Source organism: Callospermophilus lateralis, chromosome 6 (assembly GCF_048772815.1).
Source record: "Callospermophilus lateralis isolate mCalLat2 chromosome 6, mCalLat2.hap1, whole genome shotgun sequence".
NCBI classification, from domain to species: Eukaryota; Metazoa; Chordata; class Mammalia; order Rodentia; family Sciuridae; genus Callospermophilus; species Callospermophilus lateralis.
In genome coordinates this window covers 95,937,384-95,958,749 of record NC_135310.1, presented here as the reverse complement: position 1 = coordinate 95,958,749, position 21,366 = coordinate 95,937,384, and the positions used below count along the sequence as shown (strand labels likewise).

Genomic DNA, 21,366 nt, shown 5'->3' with positions numbered 1-21,366 from the left:
CAAAGACTTTCTTCCATTCTGTAGGCTCCTAAGAGAGCTTTTAACTTTCTTTTTGTGGAAAAAGTGGCAAAATGCTTCCATGATTTACATTGTCACGTTGAATTGTTATATTGAAACAGCGAGGCTCTTCTTATTACCTTCCAAAAATATATTTAAATTCTTATCCCAGTGTAAGGCCAAATGTTGTCTCTGACATGCAGATGCTGAGTCCCAATGGGTGAAAAGGGAGGTTCACTGCATTGTCAGGGGGAGTGAGGGGAAGAAAGGGGAGATGGGAATTGGAAAAAAAGAGTAGAATGACTCAAACATAACTTTCCTATGTTCATATATAAATACATGATCAGTGTAACTCCACATCATGTACACCACAAAAATGGGACATTATACTCCATGTATATATGATATGTCAAAATACATTCTACTGTTACACAATTTTATGTAAACCTTATTGAAAGCAGGTTACCTTTACCCCTTAAATGACATAAATACCAACCAAATTTGTTATTTGTTATTTCTGTATGAATCTGAAGGAGATTATTGCCACAGATTATTTAAGTTTGGAGAGAGCCAACTTGGCAAAATGCTCTCCTAAGCTTTACATTTAACTATATTTAACCTTTAAAGTACAATTTAGAATCCATAGTGTATGGTATCGATAATCACAGGTCTGCATAGGTTAGCAGCATTAGCAAAAGTCAAAGGATAGCCTTAAATCTCTCATACATTAGCATACAGTGTTAATGATCAGATCTAGACTTACTCAAAGCAAGCAGATATAAGATGGTCTTCAAATGACAGTGTGGCCCTTTTATGTCAGATACAATGTATAAAGAGAACATTTATTAGTAATCTTGCTGGTAAACTTACATAAACTTTTGTTTTATAAACTTTTATATAACACTTTGACAAGACTTAGATAGAGTTCTCAGATGCATACATATATCTAATTACATATATTCAGGGTGTCAACTATATTGTCATGGCATAAAATAACAGTTGTTTATTTAAATTGTTACAAAGCAATCATTTAAAAGACTTTAAAACATGTATGAACCCTAATTCCTTTAAGACTTCTTTCCTTAAGTAATAAAACCTAACAGGTGCAAGAAAATTGTCTCAGTATATAAGATCACATCAATGTTTCAGAATTTGCTCATCAGTACCTTAAAATTTGAATAACTTTGTGTTAATTATAGCCAATTTAATCACATACACAAACTTTTTGAGACTTACCTTCTACAAGCCTTTTGCAACTTATTTAGACATTCTATAACTTGTTTACATCTTTAGTTTTGTCCTCTCTTTCATCTTGAAGTTTAGCACAAGAATATTACTTTACCATGGAAAATACTTTCTTTTCCAAAAACATTTCCTTTACCTTCTAATTTTTCATACTAAATTATATTTTCATACTTATAACTTTCTTATCTGTTTTCTAGTTTCAGACCCCTTCTTAAATTTGTGTTTTGAAACAATCCTTATAAATGTTAACCTGTGCATTAAATTTACAAATTTCATTCCAGGATAAGGATCAGATAAGCTTACATATAGAAAAACTGTGCTGTGATCTTTTCTCCCAGGTGGCTTTCTAGGGATTGAAACACAGGATATTTTTGAGCCTGACCTTTTTCCCTTATCATTATCACAAAGCCATCAACTTTAAATGAGATCCCCACTGTCAATTGTACCCGGAGTCTCCTTTTGGGCCTTTAAAAAAACAAACAAACCAAAAAAAACTCGGCATATTTGTATGGAAGAGACCCTTTCCATACTTTTCTTTAAGTTTTCTTGAACATCCCTTTGCTGTTATCCTGCCATTCTCCACATGCATTTAGCTTGATGGGATACTGTCACAGCATGAATTGCTTTGCCCCAGTGACAGTGATCCACTGGCCTCATGGGGTGTCCTGTCAGATTTTAAATGAGGAGAATATTCCTGTCCCCAGGTCATAAACTACTGCCACATCCTTTGTGGCCAGCAGCCTCTACGCCCCCCGTGGGTAAAAGGGGCTGGAAGTCAGGGCAGAGGCCAGATTATTTTTACCCATTTTTCTGCAGTTCAGGCAGCCTTTCTGGGATTGATTTTCCAGCTTAGGGCTGGTGTCCTTGACCCATGGTGAGATCACTATGGCTTCCTGGGGCCAGGCTGAGAAACAGGGCTAAAAGTGTCAGCACTGGGTTTGAAAGATTTCAATCTTGGGCTGGGGCTGGGGCTCAGTGGCAGAGCACTTGCCTTGCACATGCAAGGCACTGGGTTCCATCCTCAGCACCACATAAAAATAAATAAAATAAAGATATGGGAAAAAAAAATCCTTTAAACGTTTTCTTCTGGTGTCCTGCTATTCTTGCATACCAGAGGCAGTTCCTTTAGGCACCTTCAATTTAGTTTTTGACTCTTTAGACCTTTTATCATGCAACTGCATAAGTCCTGTATATACAAAATCTTTTCCATATATTATCCCTGATAGAGCAGCTTCAACTGCAAGATTGTATAATAATCCAGAAAAACCATTCAAAGATCAGATTGTTTTTCAGTAAAACATCTTTTTCTTACATAGGCTTATACCTATAGGTAGCCCATTCAGCCAAGATCTCTCTGCCTAAGTGTCTATTGGTAAAACCAATACAGAATCATCTATGTCTTAAAGGGCCAGTGACAGACAAAACAACAACAACAACAAAAACAGATGAGAGGGTTACTGAAATCAGTGTTGACAGATGGGAACCTTTAAAACAGACAGATCTGCGCACACAAATTTCTTCCATCTACCTTTAATAAGACCAACTCCAACTTCAAGATTGTATAATAATCCAGAAAGCTATTTGAAGGGCAGATTGCTACAGTGAAACATTAACTTTATCTTAGATAGGCTTATATCTATAGGTGGTCCTTTCTTACTTTGCCTCTGACAGGCCAACTCCAATTGCAAGATTGTATGAAACAAGAAACACAGAGATAGACAACCAGAGAGGATTTCTAAAACCATGGCCAACAGATAGGAACCTTTAAAACAGACAGACCAGCCAAGATCTTTCCCAAGAGATTACCTATAGGATCAACAGAGTATTGCCCATGTCTTAAAAGGGACAGTAATAGATATAAACAAAGCAAAAATATGCAACCAGAGGGAATTCCTGAACCCAAGGCTAACAAACAGATGAGAACCTAGGACAGACTAGAAGGGAGTGAATAAATATTCCTAGGTTCTTCAGTCCTGCTTAACCATGACTCCTCTTCCAGTGGTGCCATAGATGCTTCCACAAAGTGGGACCAGATGTCCCCATGAAGAGGAATCAGATGTGGAATCAAGGGTCTCAGTGTGCGTAACAGGGGACTTACCAGATGGTTAAGGGTGTTATGACTTTATTGAGTTCAGTTTCCTTTTTCTCAAAGTGGACCACAATGGAGCAATCTGTATCATTCAGGGAGAGAAGGCAGAAGTTCCCCAAAGCAAAAGGAGCTTAAGCAACTAGTGGGATGGTCTCTCAGTCCCTCCCTTTGCACTTACAAAGAATTCCTCTAGTTTGACCCAAGGCAAACTCACCCTGTCTGCTAACTCTCCTGCAGTCGGCTTTCAACAGGTTCTCTAGCACCATGAATCCTCAGCATGGAACTGGGGTTCCTTGGAGAGACAGGCCTGCCCAAGAAAGCTAAAGTGAGCCCTGCTCTAGGGTCCCAGCTGAGGTGCCAAATTTGTTACCAAAAGCTTGGTTCTTGTCCCTGATGCCAATCCAATATCAAGGGACACAGTTTTGAGAAAAAGGAAAAAGCAGTTTTATTGCTTTGCTAGCGAAGGAAAAACACAGGGACTCCTGTCCCTGTGATTCTCCATTGTATTCTCTTAATGCCCACATGATAGTAAATGATGTTGATGTCTATTTTTTTTAAGTTATCCATCTGATAATAAAAAGCTACTGTGTATGTGTCTGGTTATGTTTTTTGCTTGCTTTAGACTGTGTTTCTCTTCTTTTTTGTCTTTTAGCATGACTTGGAATTTTTCAAATATCTTGAAAGTTGGAAATGATGTGTTGTGGAATAGAAACTGAGATAAATGGACTTTAACATGAAGTTTTATATTTATCTGTCTTGGAGTTGGGCTTTGTATAATATTTGCTAAAGATATAAGTGCTAGATGCTTTGAATTCCTCTAGTGTCTTTGCTTTGGGCTTCCCTTTTGGTTTTGGGCTGCTGCCTTCCCTTTTCTCCTGAGCAAGTCTGCATCTTGCAGCTGTTTCAGTGGTGATCTTTTACTACCCTGGAGTCCTGTATACAGGTGGTAAGATGTCCAGGAGTGGGGATGCTCTGTAATCTTACGAAGGAAACTCAGTCTTTTAGTAGACTGTATTCCTCTCACAAGGGTTTGTGGTTTGCTAGCATTTTCCCCATGGAAATTAGATAGAAATGCCAGATAGTTCAAATAGAAACATGCTGTCTCCCAGATGAGGTGAGCCTTTCCCTGGAAGTGGGCTTCTCTTGGCTTCTATGGCACTTGTTCTCCAGGTTTCTCTGTTCTCTTTCTGACCACATCTGTTTGATCTCCATTCCTACTCTACCTAAATTATAAATGTTGTTAGCTCTCCATTAACTATCTTTGCATTTTTTTATAAATTGTCACATATATATATATATATATATATATATATATATATATATATGTATGTTTCTATGAGTTTAAATTCTGTTTATGTGCTGGTAATTCCCAACTTTATATCACTACACCAGGCCTCTTATTTGACGATGAAGATCCATTATACAAGTGCTTCTTTAACATCTCCTCTTACATATCCCAAAGGCATCTGAAGCTAAATTCCTATTTCCACCTTAGTTTATTCTCACCTTTTAGTAAAACATTCTATCTAAAGTTCTTCAACTTAAAAAATCTGGGGGCCCTTTCAAATTCCTCTTTATTCTCATCCCAAATATAGTCTATCAGTAATTCCTATACAATCTCTTTCCTAAGACACTTGAATCTGCCCAGTTCTTTCCTTCTGTGCTCAAATATTGCATTTATATGGATTACAGAATTACATTTCTATATTCTCCTTCTAATATCCCCTCTTCAATCTTTTTTCAATATAGAATCCCAACTGATTCTATGCATATAAATCACACCCTACCTTAAACCTATAAGTTATCATTGAAGATATAAAATTTATTAAACAGAACTCCATAGTCCTGAATGATATGGTTTCAGTTTGTTTCTCTAAAGTCATTTATGCCACCCTTGTCTTATATATTCTGATCTCTTCGGCTTCTAAGAAAGTTTCTTCCCTGACCACCTGTTTAAGTCCTCCTCTTGTTTCTCATCATTTTATCGGTTTATTTCTTCTCCAGCACCAATCACAATTGGATGTTTTGTATTCATTTTTTGGTCTTCTTTGCAGATATTAAACCTTATTGAAGAGAAAGATACATCTGCTTTAGTTAACAAGTTGTATCAAGTACTTAGGATAGGCCTGACACATAATAGGTTCTTAAGTAGTATTTGTTAAATAAAAAAATGATAAAATGAGGGTTTTTTTTTTACAATTAAAATGACATAATTAAATGCATTGATTATCTCATTATTTGCCAGATAATTTCTAGTACTAAGAAAAGTAAAGCATATTGAAGTAAAATTTAATAAATTTTATTGCTAATGTCAAATTATAATTGATAATTAACACATCTCTCCTAGTGCCTCAGTTTGCTTAGCAAAGACTTCATCAATGATTCATAAGTTTATATTTGAGTTATTATTTTAAAGAAGAAGCTATTTAAGTTTTACTAAAATGACCAGTAATAATCTTATGAATACTCTTGGGTTAAATGCAGTGTATCAATCTGTATATTTGAAACGTATCCATGGGAGTAAGAGTAATGTAAAATTTAAGAGATAGGTCTACAGGCTTTCAAAACAAGCGTTTTATTTTGATTTTGAATTGGCACACAATAATTGCTTATATTTATTGGATGCAGTGTGCTAATTCAGTACATATATACAATATGTAATGAATGAATTAGGGTAACTAGTGTTTCCATCTCCTTATCTTTATGTGTAGAGCCCTTGAGCTCTTGTCTTCAACTTGTTTATAAAAAGTAAAATATATAATAGTCTATGACTGCCACCACCCTACAGTGCTTTGGAACACTGGAGCTTATTTTTCTAACTGTATTTTGTGGCACATTAGCTAGCCTATCTTTAACCTTCTGCCCCCTACCCTTTCCAGTCCCTAGTAATCACTACTTGACTCTTTTCTTTGAGGTAAGCTATTTAAACTTTAATGGGAGAGAAGGAAGGTATTTGTCTTTCTAGGTCTGATTCATTCCACTTAACAAACTGTCTTTCAGGTTCATTCATTTTGCTACAAATTACAAGATTCCCTTCTTTTTCAAGGTGGAGCCATAAAAAGTTCTAATTACAGCTCTGCCACTAATTAGCCAGTCCTTTTTTCAGTCAGTTCCCTTCTCTAATTTTTGGTGTTCTCATTTGTAAAGTGGGGATAATAATAATAGTTTCTCTTTGTGCTCTTTGGGGGATTCAATGAGATACCCTAGAAGCACTCAGAACTGTGTCTGGATTGCAAGCACTCAAGACCTGCTCTCACTAGCCATTTCATAATAAACTGTAATGATGTAGAAGGAATTAGACTCAAAACTTCATTTTGAATCAATAAGAGTAACTTGCAATTTTATTTTCCCAATTGTCAATTTAAGGGTCTTGATTAACATCTAAAGGTGAAGCAGGGGGGACCATTAGTTCTAACTCTTTAGCTGAAGAAGAAAGTGAGGTGAAGGAGGTGAAGAGTCTTGCTCAAGATCACAGTTCCTTGCTTCATATCTCTGTTTTCAGTGCAAGGCCTCTCACAGCACACCACTACCACTTTAATGCTGCCAACTTCAGTTTGATTGGCTATAAACTCATGCAAGGATTTGTTAGTTAATAAAACCATATCTGTTTGAGCTTGCTTAAATGGTGATGTTTATTAATTACCAGCATGCAGATATTAAAGGGATCAAGAGTTGACTAAGCTTCAGCATCTCCCTTCCCTTCACTCTAGAGAATGAAGGGCGAAAAAGAAGAGGAGGTGCTCTTTTGCTTTCTACACCTAAGAATACTTTTACCCTTCTTTTCAATTTTGCCAAGTAGCACATTTGGGATATAATCAATTCTAAGTTTGTTCTTACAAAAGCTGCTTCTCTAGAAATACACTTTTATCAAGGGAATTTTTTTCTTTAATCAGGTTATAATTAGACTTTGCTTAATATACCCATAAATTTGCGGCCCTTTGTGTATTGTACAGGTGTTGTGATATTCTCCTGTTCCAACAGAGCAAGTGTTGAATAACCAAAAGAGCTTTCAAATATTGGCAGAGAGGTGCCTTAAGTTCTTTATCTTGCAGGATGGGAAATTATGTAATTCCTTTGCCATTGTAACATGTGGAAGAAATGGCTATTGATATTTTTTCATTCTGCTTTTGCTACAACTGATATAAATAAAATTCACAAGTTCAGAATCTAGGATCCTAAAGATGCATTTTTCTCGAAAGTGTTTATTTAGTATAGGAAGTCATGAAAGAGATTTAGTGGAGGTAAGAAACAGGCAACACTGTAAAGGGGTATTGCAATCCACATACACACACACACACACACACACACACACACACACAAAATGCTCTGAAATATGTATTTCTCAAACAATCTATTTTTAAGGCATATACAGATGATCAAATTTAAAATGCAGTGGGTACAGCAGAAAAATCAGCTCCACTGTGGCTAAGCAGAAAGCAACTCTGACACATACTTAGGGAGCTCACTCAACAAGGCAGCCACTGTGATGCTCCTTCAGGGAAGTCCCCTTTGGTGTTTGCTGTCAACAAGGTGTATATTCAGCTATCCACCTGGAGAGTGACAGGGATACACTTCAACAAGCAGAGTTATCAGCCACTCACCCTGATGACAGCTCTTCCTTCTCCAGAGCTTAAAGACTTGGGGGCAGAAACAGTCCCACTTTAACAATTTCAGGTTGATTTAATGCATAAGAATAAAGAAGATGAGATTCAGAAATACCCTTGGCCGCTTTAGAATGGCAAAGAGAATTACAAAATGTCATTTTTGAGACTGAATCATTAGGTGTAATATTTAGATTTGCCCTCTGGAAAAGATCAGATGTTCCTTGCCAGGTGTTTAGTCATGGATGCAAATCAAAATGGGCAGTAAAATGCTGACTTTCAAAGAGCTGTGTTAACTTTACAAGCCACTAACACCAGTGATGCTCTTAAATGACTGAATGGCAGAGGCAGGAGAGAGATAGCACCTGGGGCCCGCATGCTAACTTTGAGCTATCTCTCTGGGATAAAGGACTTAGAAGTATACCTATATTTGTCTATCACTTTGTCAATGGAAAAGGAACATAATTTAAAGTATAGTAATGGGTAAGCTTTTTGCTAGTTACTCTTTCTCACTTTTTAAATTGTTTATAATGTGAATTTTAAATTCAGTTTTTTTAAATTTCAGAAATGAATAGGAAACTTGGTTCTTAGTAATCCCTATTATGCTCTCCCCTTAGAAAAATATTTCAGAAATTATTGTTCACATCAAATCACTTTTGAGACATACACCACATTTCTGATATTTGAATTTAGAACTACTATTTGAGGTTCATTATCAGATTTAGGGTTTCCAGTTATTATCATAATAACAAAATTGGGATAACGACTTGATCATCCAAGACTTTACCTTAACTTTGGACATACTCATTGTTTCTTAATAAGGCAAGGAAAAGTGTTTGAAATACTCAACATTGGAGAAAACAAGTAGATTTTGGATACATTGGACACACAAAATTATCTTAGTGCAAAGTCAGTACATATAAAGTCAGGATTTGCTTACAAACTATAATTTTCAGAAAGTCTCTCTCCCTGTCTTTTTCCTCCTTCTCCTTCCCTTTCTCCTTTCTCTTTTTTTCCTTCCTTTTCCCACCTCTCTTTTTCTTTTACTATTCCCCCACTTTAATCTTTGTTTCACAAATGCATAATGATAGAAATCCAAGACCCTGGTGGTCAAATTATTAATAATAGGCATAAGACTTGGGCTTATTAAAGTTACCAGTTAAATTATTTGGTCTAGTCAATTTTAAAGTAATTGGTACTCTTTCTGTGAATAATCAATTCCCTTGCTGGACTAATATCTTATTTTTCTGAGTTGACAAAATCAATGGTGCTCTATTTTGGAATTTTCCTGTTCAATGATGATGCTTCTAAAGTGTCAATCTTGTTTTGGTAAAACAAAACAAAACAAAAAATGTGACCAATGCATAATGTAATTGTAAGAATTTTTTAAAAAATATTTTGTTTAATTGAAACACAGATAAAGGAATAGAAGTAGCTCCCACTTGCACTTATTCTTAGTTTGGGGCCAAGTGGCCTTATTTGTTTCTTTGTCTTTGGGCATACCAGTTTTAATGGATTAATTTTGACAAAATGGTCAGAAGACAAACACATATTCAATCCTTAACTTTCTGTGATGAGATTGCTGTTAGAGTTAGTTGAGGTCATTCTCTTCCTGCATCTATTGTCTTCCTGAAATCTATTCCACACTCCAGTTAGCATGAGTGTAGAGACCTTAAGTAAACTTAACTTTATTGGAGTATATGGGTGGTTTTAAAGAATTTAAACATCAAAAGTAGCAGCTTTTAATGTGCCACAGCAATTTTTCTCCAACTAATTGGAATTATATAATAAATTGTGTGTGTGTGTGTGTTAGAGAGAGAGAGAGAGAGAGAGAGAGAGAGAGAGAGAGAGAGAGAGAGAGAAGAAAGATCCCAAGTTTTTGAAGCATAATTTGCAATCAATTTCTTCAAATTAGTCCTATGAAATCAACAGAACTAATAAAAATCTCAAGTCTTGTTTGAAAGGGAATTTTGAAAATCAGTAGTTTCTGAACTTTTCTGATTATGCTTTATAAGTATTATTTATTTACAAATTTATATATAAACTTATATAATGTGGATATCGTGAAACAAAAATCATAAAAATTAAAGGATTGGGGTAGGAAAAGAGAAGTAATCTTGCAGTATCACAATGGAATGCACAAATCCCTCTTTGGGAACCTCAAAAATTTGTGTGAGAAGTAAGAGTGACCTGGTTGCATCTGTGTCCTTACTATAGGACTTCCTAGTCTTTGCTGTGCTCCTGTGCACTATGAACTCCTAAAATGGCAGTAAGAGCACTACATAGTGTTTTAAAGAAATACTGAAGTCAGAGATTCCAGGTGTACCCACCACTCATGAGCTATGTTTAGTCAACTTTTTCACTGCTGTGAACAAAAGAAACTGACAAGCACAATTAGAGGAGGAAGAGTTTGTTTTGGCTCACAGTTTCAAAAGTCTCAATTTATAGGTGGCTGAGCCCATTGCTCTGAGTCCAAGATGAGGCAGTACATCATGGCAGAAGAGCATGATGCGGGAAGGCAGATCAAGAAATGGCAAATGGAAGCATGGAGAACTTCACTTACCAGCAACAACACCCCAAAGGTTTGCCCTCAGTGATCTGTCTCCTCAAGTCTCATGGTACCTGCCTATTGTTACTGCCCAGTTAATCCATGTGAGTGGATAAATCAATTGATTAGGTCAAGCCTCTGAAGATTCTTGCATTATCTCACACATGAGCTTTTGGGGGATATCTCATATCTAAATCATAGCAAACTATATTACCTTAACTGGTTATTTAAACTCTTTGAATGCTAGTTTCTCCATCTGTGCAATAGAAATAATGACATACCTCATTGGATTATTACACAGATCCTATAAGAAGATGAATGTACAGCACTTAGCCAAGGCCTGGTATACAGTGAGCACGCCCACAGATGTAAATTCTCTTCATTACATTCTCTGTTATGCTCTACCTTGTTGCATGTTGGTACTGTGGAACATACTTTTGTAACTATACCATATTAGAGTATTCATTCATTGATTATTTTATTAGGTTACTTTTTCAAAATTGGCACATTTTTATTGATAGTCCCTTGAAAGCCATGGTACTAGGTTCAAGGTAACAATGTAGGTTAATATTCAGAAGAACTTTCAAATTATTTTCAACTAAGAAAAAATCTGAAAGCCTACCACATGTCAGGCTCCATATGCTTCTCTGCAGATACAGGGGTGACAAAGGTAGACATAGTATCTACCTTTTGGAGCTTATTGTCAGGGAAGGACTGGTGCCATGTATGACCAACATTTAAAAGATACATACAAAATAATATGAATAGTGTTCTGAGAGGGAGTGACTAATGCTATCAAATAAGCTATCTTGCCAGGCTTGTCTATCATTTTAAGCAGTTAGTATCTTATCTGAAGGAAAATAGGAGACCATTTTTAAGCTCACAAGGATGGAATGAAAAGATATTAGAAAAAGTGCAATGTAAATGTATAGTGGCTACAAAGAAAAACAGAATAGCTGTTCTCATGGTATAAAGATGTTAGACAATTTACATCATACACAGACATCTCTATTCACTGTTTATTTTATTCCTAACAATAAATTCCATGGTTTCTTCATAAAATATTGACTCCATGGTTTTTCATGTGGCATAAACTTTCTCACACTCTAATCAATTTTCTGTTTCTATGAAGATTTTTTTTTTTTTTTTTTTTTACAAATAGCAAATGTGTTTTTGCTCTCCATTTCTTGGTAACTTGCAGGTGCATCACATTAGTATAGCTCTTAAACCAACCAAGCATAATCAGATAGGTGTGGTAGAATCTGACAGTATTCATTTGATTACAAATAAATGACCTATGTGGAAAGACCTGATCTGACAGACATGCAAAGTTAAATTCTCTGGTGAGCTTCAGGATAAACTGCAGAGGTTTACATTTCTACACAGTGTCTCTGAAATCCATTTGCCATAAGTACTCAGGAGAGACCATTCTGTACAGTGTATCCATTTAGTAGACATTTTTAATAAGCAAGAAATATACTTGTGTTGAAAGGGAAAATTCTGGGAGGTTGCTAAACAATGACAAAGTGCTGCAAGGAACAAAAAGAGCATTTGGACTTTAGGGTTTAGTGTTCTTCTGACTTTTCTCCTAATGGAGGGAAACAGTAAGAGCTTGAGAGTGAATAGTCTTTGTTCTCCATTTAGAAGCAGACAATAACAGATTTGCAGCTCCCTAGGAATCAAGATGTGAAAATCCACAAGTGAATTTAATGTTTCATTTGACATGATTGTTCAAAACTGTCTCATGGGGATAGTGTTAAGAGATGAAGTTCCATAAGAAAGATTTAAAATTTACCTTTTTATTATTTTGCTGATTTGGAAAAAATAGTTTTCTAGTTTGTTGCTTCTCATGGTCTTTCTTTGTATTGAAATAATACTCTTACCACATGTTCACTAGTTTCCAAAAATGTATTTTACAAAATTATAATTTATCAAATTTATTATATGGAAATAAAGTAAATAAGAAAATAAAAGAAATTTTGTCCTTTCTCATTGAGAAGGAATCTAAGGCTTTATGAACAAAATTAGAAACAGAAGAAAATATATCAGGATATACAGTTCAGGGAAATCTTGGCACTGACTATCAGTAAATATTAGGTTTAGCTGCATTTAAAACTTACCAACTTAACAAAAATGGAGGCTTACTTAAGCAAAATAGATAATTTTCTTCTATTAGCAAAGCCTGTTGGTGGGCAAATTCAGGCTGGTTTGGTGGTTTTATAGTTATCTTGGATTTAAGCTTGTTTCAGTTTTTTGCTTTACTATCCTAGCATATGTCTTCTTCTTTTTTTTATTGTTCACTACCTTTTTTTATTTAAACTAAGAATTCAAAAAAAAATTAGTCACTCAATACTTTCACAAAAAAGCAAAGTACAAATACAGTCAATTGATCAATTTGAACTTACAAATGCATAAGTTTTCAACATTCCCCACAAAAATATTTCTACATACATGAAAATAGGCTGTCTGTAAAACAACAACAACAACAAAACTCCAATAATTTCCTATAAAGAATATAAGGGGCTGGGAGCAGTGGCATATCTCTGTAACCTCAGTGGCTTGGGAAGCAGAAGCAGGAGAATCACGAGTTCAAAGCCAGCCTCAGCAATAGTGAGATGCTAGCAACTCCGTGAGACCCTGTTTTTAAAATACAAAATGGGGCTGGGGATGTGGCTCAGTGGTTGAGTGTCCCTGAGTTCAATCCCAGTACAAAAAAAAAAAAAAAAAAAAAAAAAAAAAGAATAAGAGGGCCAGATAAAACTTGCCAGTATACAATAGAGAAACTGGCATAGACCCTTTGGAATAATAAGTAAATGGCCAACAAACTCACAGACATATTCAGGCTTACAGAAATATATGCCATTGCAAAGTAAGGCTCTTAGGTATGTCTCTATTCACCTGTTAAATTATGTTTTTTAATGAGACTACAGAAAAAAAAACCACTTTAAATTGTATGTCCCATGAATGTTTGCAGTAAGATAATTTTACTCAGGATCTTATCAACAGTACATAAATATAATCAAATATTTCTCATCTTAAGTACACACACATCAAAATATATACCTTATATCTCTCCACAGTTAAAGCCTATTCCTCTACTCCCTGAATTGCAAAGATCCTTGGACTTCTGTTCTTTCTCTGGGAGCATTAGATGCCTCCCTCTCATCTTCTCTTCAGTCTCTGTTAGCATCATTTCATGGTTGGTCAGCAGTGGACACTGCATTAACCAGTGTGATGTTCACTTCTGAGCTATGTGTTATGAATCAACCTAGCATGTGTCTTCTATTCTCAAAGTTATCTCATGATTCCAATGGCTTCTGACATTCAAGTCATATTGTCTATATTCTATGCTTCAGGAAGGAGGAAGGATGGGGGGACAGGGAATACTGCTCCTAAGGAGGTTTCCCAAAGATCAATGATGTAGTTCAAAACTTCTGCATGTGTTTGATTGTCCAGGACATAGTCTCATGGCTACACTCTGCTTTAAGGGAGGCAGGGACATTTTAGCTAGGTACATCACTGTCCCAAATAATATCAGGGGTGAATTAATGAAAAAGTTGGACAGAATATATTGGACAGAAAACTAGTAGACTCTTCTAGAACTAGTATAATTCTCCAAGTCAAAATACCATATTTTCTAATTTTATGTTTATATATGTATATGTATATGTAATGTGCATGTGTGTGTATGTTTTTATATTTACATATATTTAATATATCTAACTACATATCTGTTTTAATAAAAACTCAATACCAGTCATTGGTAGAAAGCACAATACCTTTAGAGAAAAGCTCTGTCATTAAACAGACATATGAAACTTATAAATCCAATGAAAACCTTTGATCAGGAAATATTTCCCAATATTTGTGTTTATAAACACAAAACAAAAAGTACGACTGATGATAACTTTGGAATGATAAACAACTTTGTTCTGCTAGGACTACCACTTGGATAAAAGCGAGGTATTAATTCAAGATGTCAATGGGTTAGGGAGCAGGAGTCCACCAAAACTATTTTTCAAGAACATTTCAGTGTACATTGAAATATGTACTTAAGTGCTGCTTTTTTATATATGTCAACTTAACTTTTTTCTTCAGATGCTGAAATAAGGGGAAATGTGAAAGACAGGCCGTGTTCATCTTCCCACTGAGCAAAAGGAAAGGCAATTTTCCTCAGTTCTTAAAGAAGGAAAATGCAGACCCACTCAAAGGCTGCCTTCAGCTCCGAGCAGGAGGAATCACTTTCCTGAGCACTTTCGTGTGTGGTCACAATTGCCCTTGTCACCTCATTCCCCTTTGGGATTGGGCTTGATCTTTTAACATTTCTTTGTAACCATGAGCTGGAAAATACAGATTTAAACATTGTGGGAAATGAAGGAACCTGAGATGCTTTGAACAGCAGGGTAATGAAACAGCTGTTGAGTTGGAGAGAGGAAGCCTGATCATATCAGAGTGGATGCCATCAAAAGAGTTATGAGCTTACATGACAGAAAATTACGTGTACTTGAAATATGCCATTACAAAATGCCAGCCTGACATTAAGCTGCTTTACAGAGGTATCGTGTCCTTAAATAGCCTGGTGATTATCCATGTCCCTGCAGCGCTGCTTTCCTCCCTGATTTTGTAATACCCTAGCGTGTCTTTAATCACTGCAAAGAGTGTCATCAACTTGAAATCATTCTTCAAAGGAAATTAATTTTAATTTCCATTGACATCCTAGAGAGATTTCTTTTCAGTCAGGATGGTGATCCAGTCTTCTTTCCTACAATGACAAGTGGCACCAGTGCCCTGTAGGGGAGGAGGACTACCTTGACCACTTTTGATAAACATTTTTTTTCTATATATTCAGTGATGTGTTTTTTTTTAAAGCACTTACATGCATTTTCTGACTTAATTTTCGTGAACTCTACAAGTTAGATTCTATTATTAGACTCACTAAAGATGTGGTACAGAGAGACCAAATGACCTGCCCAAGGCCACTCTGCTGGCTAGTCAGTAGTGGTGTGGGAATTTTAACCCAGGCAGATTTATTACAGAGTTGTGTATGCTCTATTGTCTTTCCCAAGGGCTGTTTTCCCATGAAGATATCCAAGTTTGGCAGGATAATGTAAATTACCTAAGAAATATTTACCATAGGAACATGAGGATAAAAAGACAAGATAAAACATTCCCTCTTTATTTTTGCAATGATGTGGCTAAGAAAACAAGAATAAATCATACGTTATTGCAATAGGCAAGGGGAAGTGAGAATGAGGAATGCAGAGGTAAAAAGTAAAGCTCTTTACAAGGGAAGACAGCTGCAAATTTTCCATTTGCAATGTTTGTTTGCCTTAGCTCTATTCATCACTGCCACCCTCACCCCAGTGGAAATATCAGCAAGGTAGAAAATGTTAGAATTACATGTTCTATTATTCCCCAAAGAATATATTAGGATGGTAGATGTGGACATAATTTGAAAGAAAAGTGCAATGGAGGAGACCCAACTGCTGATGAAATAAACTTGATTTTTCATCCTCTGATATTAACAAAAAGGTTGAAAGATCTCATTCTGTGCTTGTTCTAGTGCGTAATTTTAGTTTTGCTATAGGTAGGCTATTAATTTGCTCTATGCTTTTCTCTAATAAGTATTTTTTGTATTTCTGGACTTTGTCATAGAGGTCATCCTAGTAACAGTGAATGGTCTGAGATGATTTGGGGTACCACCTCACACTAGATAGTGGAATATACAAAGTATCAATTCTTGTTTGATGTAAAAATGGCTCCTGGAGGAAGCTAACACCAGAGTGGACATTTCAGTGATCATTATGGGATCTTAATGTACTAAGCTCTCCTTTCTTGAGCTTCAGTTTCTCTTCCACTTAGGCCTAACCTAAGAAGCCTGGGAGAGTCAGCAATATCACCAGTATTGCATGACAATCTAGAAGTGTGGGAAAATTAAGTTCCTGTGGGAAAACTCTCAATCAAAATGAACCAAGAGCCAATGTTTAAGTGGTTTTCTCTTGAGCTTCTTGAGCAGATAATTCTGGTATAACCATTATATAGCTCTTCCCAAGATCCTAATGAAATCAAGCAAAATCGCCCATGGCCATGTTCAACGTCACATCTGCTTTTCTATGGACTTTTCTTTCTTTCCCCATTTTATTCTTTCTAGGCTTTAATTCCTGTTTCTTGGGAGTTTTATATTTCCAAAGTAAACAACTTAAATGCAAATTTTTATCGAGGTTCTGCTTTTGAGGGGAATTCAGGTGAACACAATGATACATCATGCAAGGAGCAATACCTAGGGGCTGAATGATGACGGGGGCATTTGTCAAAGGGTGGCATTCATATTTAATATGGCTTTATCTCCTCCACCAAAACCCTGAAGATTGGAATCCTGGAGGGATTCTCTAGGATTTGTCTACATCCCTTTAAGTTGTTTTTTTTTTTTTAATCTATACTGTCTTTTCTTTTTGCGTACTTTCTCTTTAGACATTCTACAGTCCTATATTTTTAACCTACATCTCTGTTTGATGATTCCCCAATAATGTCTTCAGTCCTCATCCCTCCTCAGAGCACCACCATCATATAACCAGTGGTCTCCATGTCCTTTTCATTTGGGTGTCAAATAGGCATCTTTTTCTTCATCTTCACAAAATAAAACTCTGGTTTGCCTTCCTATGATCTCCTATAAAATACTCTGTTATGTCCCTGTTCTTCCTCATGGCAGCACCATCTACTCTGTCGTTCACACAAGTAAAACAAATCTAAATGTTGTCCCTGGTTCTGCCCATCTCACACTCTTCCCAGCAAGTTCTGTCAATTTTTTTTCTCAGAACAGACTTCAAATGCACCCAGTCATTTCTATCTCCACTGCCATCACTCTGTTCTATGCTTAATTATCTTTTATCATGACTACTATGATAGCCATCCAAAAATCTCTTCTGTTATAGTCAAAATGGGTTAAGCCAAACATGTAAGTCTGTTTAAGACCCACCAATGGCTGTTTAAAACTTTCCAATGGCTTCTTAAGACATCTAGAAATGAAAAACCAACACCTTCTCATATTTCTAAGGCCTTTTAGATCCAGGTCCTGGCAACAACATTTGTGATTTTCTTCCTTGCTCACTCCTTGCTGTAGACTGCTTAAGTCTCCACAAATTCGTATGTCAAAAAATTTTCCCCAATAGAATGATATTCAGAAGGGTGGTCTTTGAGAGTATATGATTAGGTCATGGGGTAAAGTCTTCATGAATGAGTTTAGTGCCCTTATAAACCAGCTGGATAGTCTCTGTATCACTGGGGATATATTGAGAGGACTAACCAGGAAACCAGCCCTCACCATAACAAGATCTACTAGCACTTTTACCTTGGACTTCTCAGCTTCTGTGATGGGGAAATAAATATATGTTTGTTCTTTATAAGCAACCCAGTCTGTAATATCCTGCTACAGAAGCCCAAATGGACTATGATGCTTATATACCTGTCTCAGCCCCTTTTATGCTTCCAAAAGCCCAGGTTCAATCTTTCCTTGTCTTCTATTTTCTGAAACTTCTATTTGGACAGTTTCTTTTCCTGTATTTTATGTGGCATGCTCCTTATTCCTTAGGTGTTCATCCAAATATCTCCTTTGAGAGCTGTTGTCCTGACAACCTGTCTACAATAATGCCCTTCACCATAGTTACTGTCTCTCACTTATGGTTTATTTCTTTCATAATTTCTTCTCAGAAGTTTTTGTGTCTTAAACCATTTTTATTTTATTTTCATCTCCTCAATTAGCAGGCAAATTCTATGAGGGCAGAAGTTTCTTGACAAGCTTTCAATTTCTGATACCTTTACCTGGATTTGTAGCTTTGTAGTACATATTAATGGATAGGCTGATTATTTTGAGAAATTCCTCTGGATGGTAGTACATGCAGGAATTTTTTTTCTTACTTACACTTATAGTCTAATAAATTTTGTTTTATTTTTTCTGTATCAATAATCAATAAATCTCTGCATCTTTTGAACCTTAATTGAAATCCAAGAGATGGGAATAAACAATCATTTTTTTGGTGCATGAATATGTGAAGATATATAAATATAAATCTTCATTTCTTATTTTATATGATTAATCAGTCTTCAACTGGGAAGCAAAATAATGACTCATTCCTTAGTAATCAAATTTATTGCAACCAATTGCATTTTCAATTTTTTTTTTAATTTTAAAAATATATGTTATTATTAGTGCATTATAGTTTTATAAGATTGTGAGGTTCAATTTTGACATATTTATGAATTGCATATAACATAATTTGCTCCATTTAAATCCCCAGAACTACTCTCTCTCCTTTTTTCCTTACTTACCCTGATACCCTATCTCTACTTTATTGGTCTTCCTTCTATTAATCCATTTTTAAATTTGTGCATTATAGTTATACATAAAAAAGGAATTTATTGTGATATACTCAAATATTCACATAGCAAAATTTGTTCAATTTTATTCTGAAATTCCTCCCCTTTCTCATTCCTGCTCATGTGCTCTCTATTCCCTTCTTCTACTCCAATGCTTTCTTTTCTATTTTCATGAGATTCACTTCCCCCTTTAAAAAAAATTTCCTTATTTCTCGCTTGCTTCCATGTATGAAAGAAACATTCAACCCTTGACTTTTTGAGCTGGTTTTACTTCACTTAGCATGATGTTCTCCAGTTCTCTCCATTTAACAGCAAATGACATGATTTTTATTCTTCTTTATGGCCAAGTATAACCCTTTGTGTACATAAGCCACATTTTCTTATTCCGTTTGTCTATTGAGGGCCATCTGGTCTGGTTCCATACCTTGTGAATTGCTCTACTACAAATGATGGTATGCATATATCATCTGCATATGGTATGCTGGTTTTAGTTCTTTTGGATAAATACAAAGGAGTGGGATAGCTATGGCCTTGAAGAAAGAGCTTACAGAAAAGGAGAAAAATCTTTGCTAGCTACTCTTATGACAGCAGATTAATATTTAGAATATATAAAGAACTGCAAAAGCACCCCTCCCCCCGAAAAACCCCATCAAAAACAAACCAAATAACCTAATCAAAATGGGCATATGAAACAGACATTTCTCAAAAGAAGAAATGCAAATAGCCAACAAATATATGAAAAAAACCAATATCTTTAGCAATTAAGGAAATGCAAATCAAATAGACATTGAGATTTCATCTCACTCTAGTTAGAATGAGAATCATCAAGAATACAAATAACAGTAAATGCTTGATAGGATGTGGAGAGAAAGGTGCACGCATACATTGTTAGTAGGACAGCAAATTAGTGCAACCACTTTGGAAAGAATTATGAAGATTTCTCAGAAGACTGGGAATGGACCCATCATTTGAAAAACTTTTATATAAATGGAATGATTATGTTTGAGAAACATGAGGTTTTTTATAGGAAAGGGCAAGACTTCAACTTCATGCAGTCTATGATGTTTTTCTTTTTATAAAATGACTTTGATTAATATCTAGTATAACACTGCCTCACACTGAATAAAATTCTCAGGGGATGGGAAAGTAGCTCAGTGCTAGAGGATTTGCCAAGCATGAGCTCTGGAGTGTGATCCCCAACACCATGGGTTCTTGCTAATTTGCACAGGCTGGCCTTAAACTCACAATTCTCCTGTCGCAGCCTCTCAAGCATCTGAGTTTACAGACATATGCCAACGTTCCCAGATTGTTTATTACCTTATGGTAAAAATAAAGATGAAACAGATCTGTTCCTGTGTTGATTAAATATTAATATGTTACTTTTTGTTATTTCTGAAAGTATTTATATACACATTGATTTCATGCTGATATCAAACTAACACTAAATTCTTAGACAATTTGCTTCTTAAAGTAATCTTATATTATAGCATCTTGTTATTTTGTACAATTTAGGCTTTCCACATCCTGAATTTTCCTAAGGAGAGGCGTAGAACTGTTCTTCATGATTCAATTTCTTGGTATATAATAACCAAGTCATAATTTTGTTATGTTTAAATGTGAAACAATTGGGTTATGATATGTAAATTTATTACTATTATGCCCCCAGTTTGCCAAAATGATATAAGATACTTTGGTTCCATGTATTGCTCTTGATTTTCCTTGTTACTTTCTTATTATTAGATTGACTTTGAGATTTTATAATGCAGAGGTTTTCTGCAGTCTAACCTCAGGGAAAGCTCATTATGTCTTTTGCAATTACCTGATAGGTATGAGAAACACCTGCTCAGTGATCAGTGTCAGTAGTGAGTCTTGTCTCAACTAATTTGAAAAGAACCAAGAGAAGAATCTGATGTATTTGATCCACCAGGTGCTATCCTTTATGTCTCTAAGTCACTTCTGTCCTCTTCATCTCTCTCTGCCTGTGCCACATGTTTAATGTCTTACCGTCAGTGCAGAGGGGTCCAGATCTCCCATAGGGACAGAGGCAGACAAAGTCTGTTCTGGATTTGGGAACACAGGTGGCACCATTTCCACATGGGTTGTTTTCACAACTTGCAAACTGGCACAGCTTCCCTGAGTACAGCCTTGGACACTCACAAAACCAGTTGTCACTATCACTGAGAAAAGAAAAGCAATTTCAAAAATCAGAAAACAACTGATATTTTATTCACATACATGCACATGTACTCATGCATATATAAATAAAACTACAAAAACTGCAACTTGTCTAATAAGTGGAGTTTTTCTTCCCTTTTTCCTGTGTTTTAATGTTTGAGTATTTTTATCTGTGTGTTTTATATTGAAAGCAGATGGACAGCTTTATAGATTGTCAGAAGCAATGAAAGCTATTTTAAGCCATCTATTTTTGTTTTTGATTTATCTCATCTTTTATTTCACACTAGGTGCCTTTTCAGGGATTCATTAAATATGTGTGCTGCTGCTTCAATAAAGTG

The 21,366-nt window shown here is 35.7% G+C and overlaps 1 protein-coding gene across 1 annotated transcript in view; it reads right to left on the bottom strand.

Annotated features, from left to right (window-relative positions):
- Eys (EGF-like photoreceptor maintenance factor) overlaps window positions 1-21,366 on the bottom strand; it is a 1,514,165-nt gene that overhangs the window by 111,553 nt on the left and 1,381,246 nt on the right. The window contains 1 exon segment of the mRNA XM_077109730.1: window positions 20,858-21,030. Within this exon segment, the coding sequence (XP_076965845.1) occupies window positions 20,858-21,030 (173 nt within the window).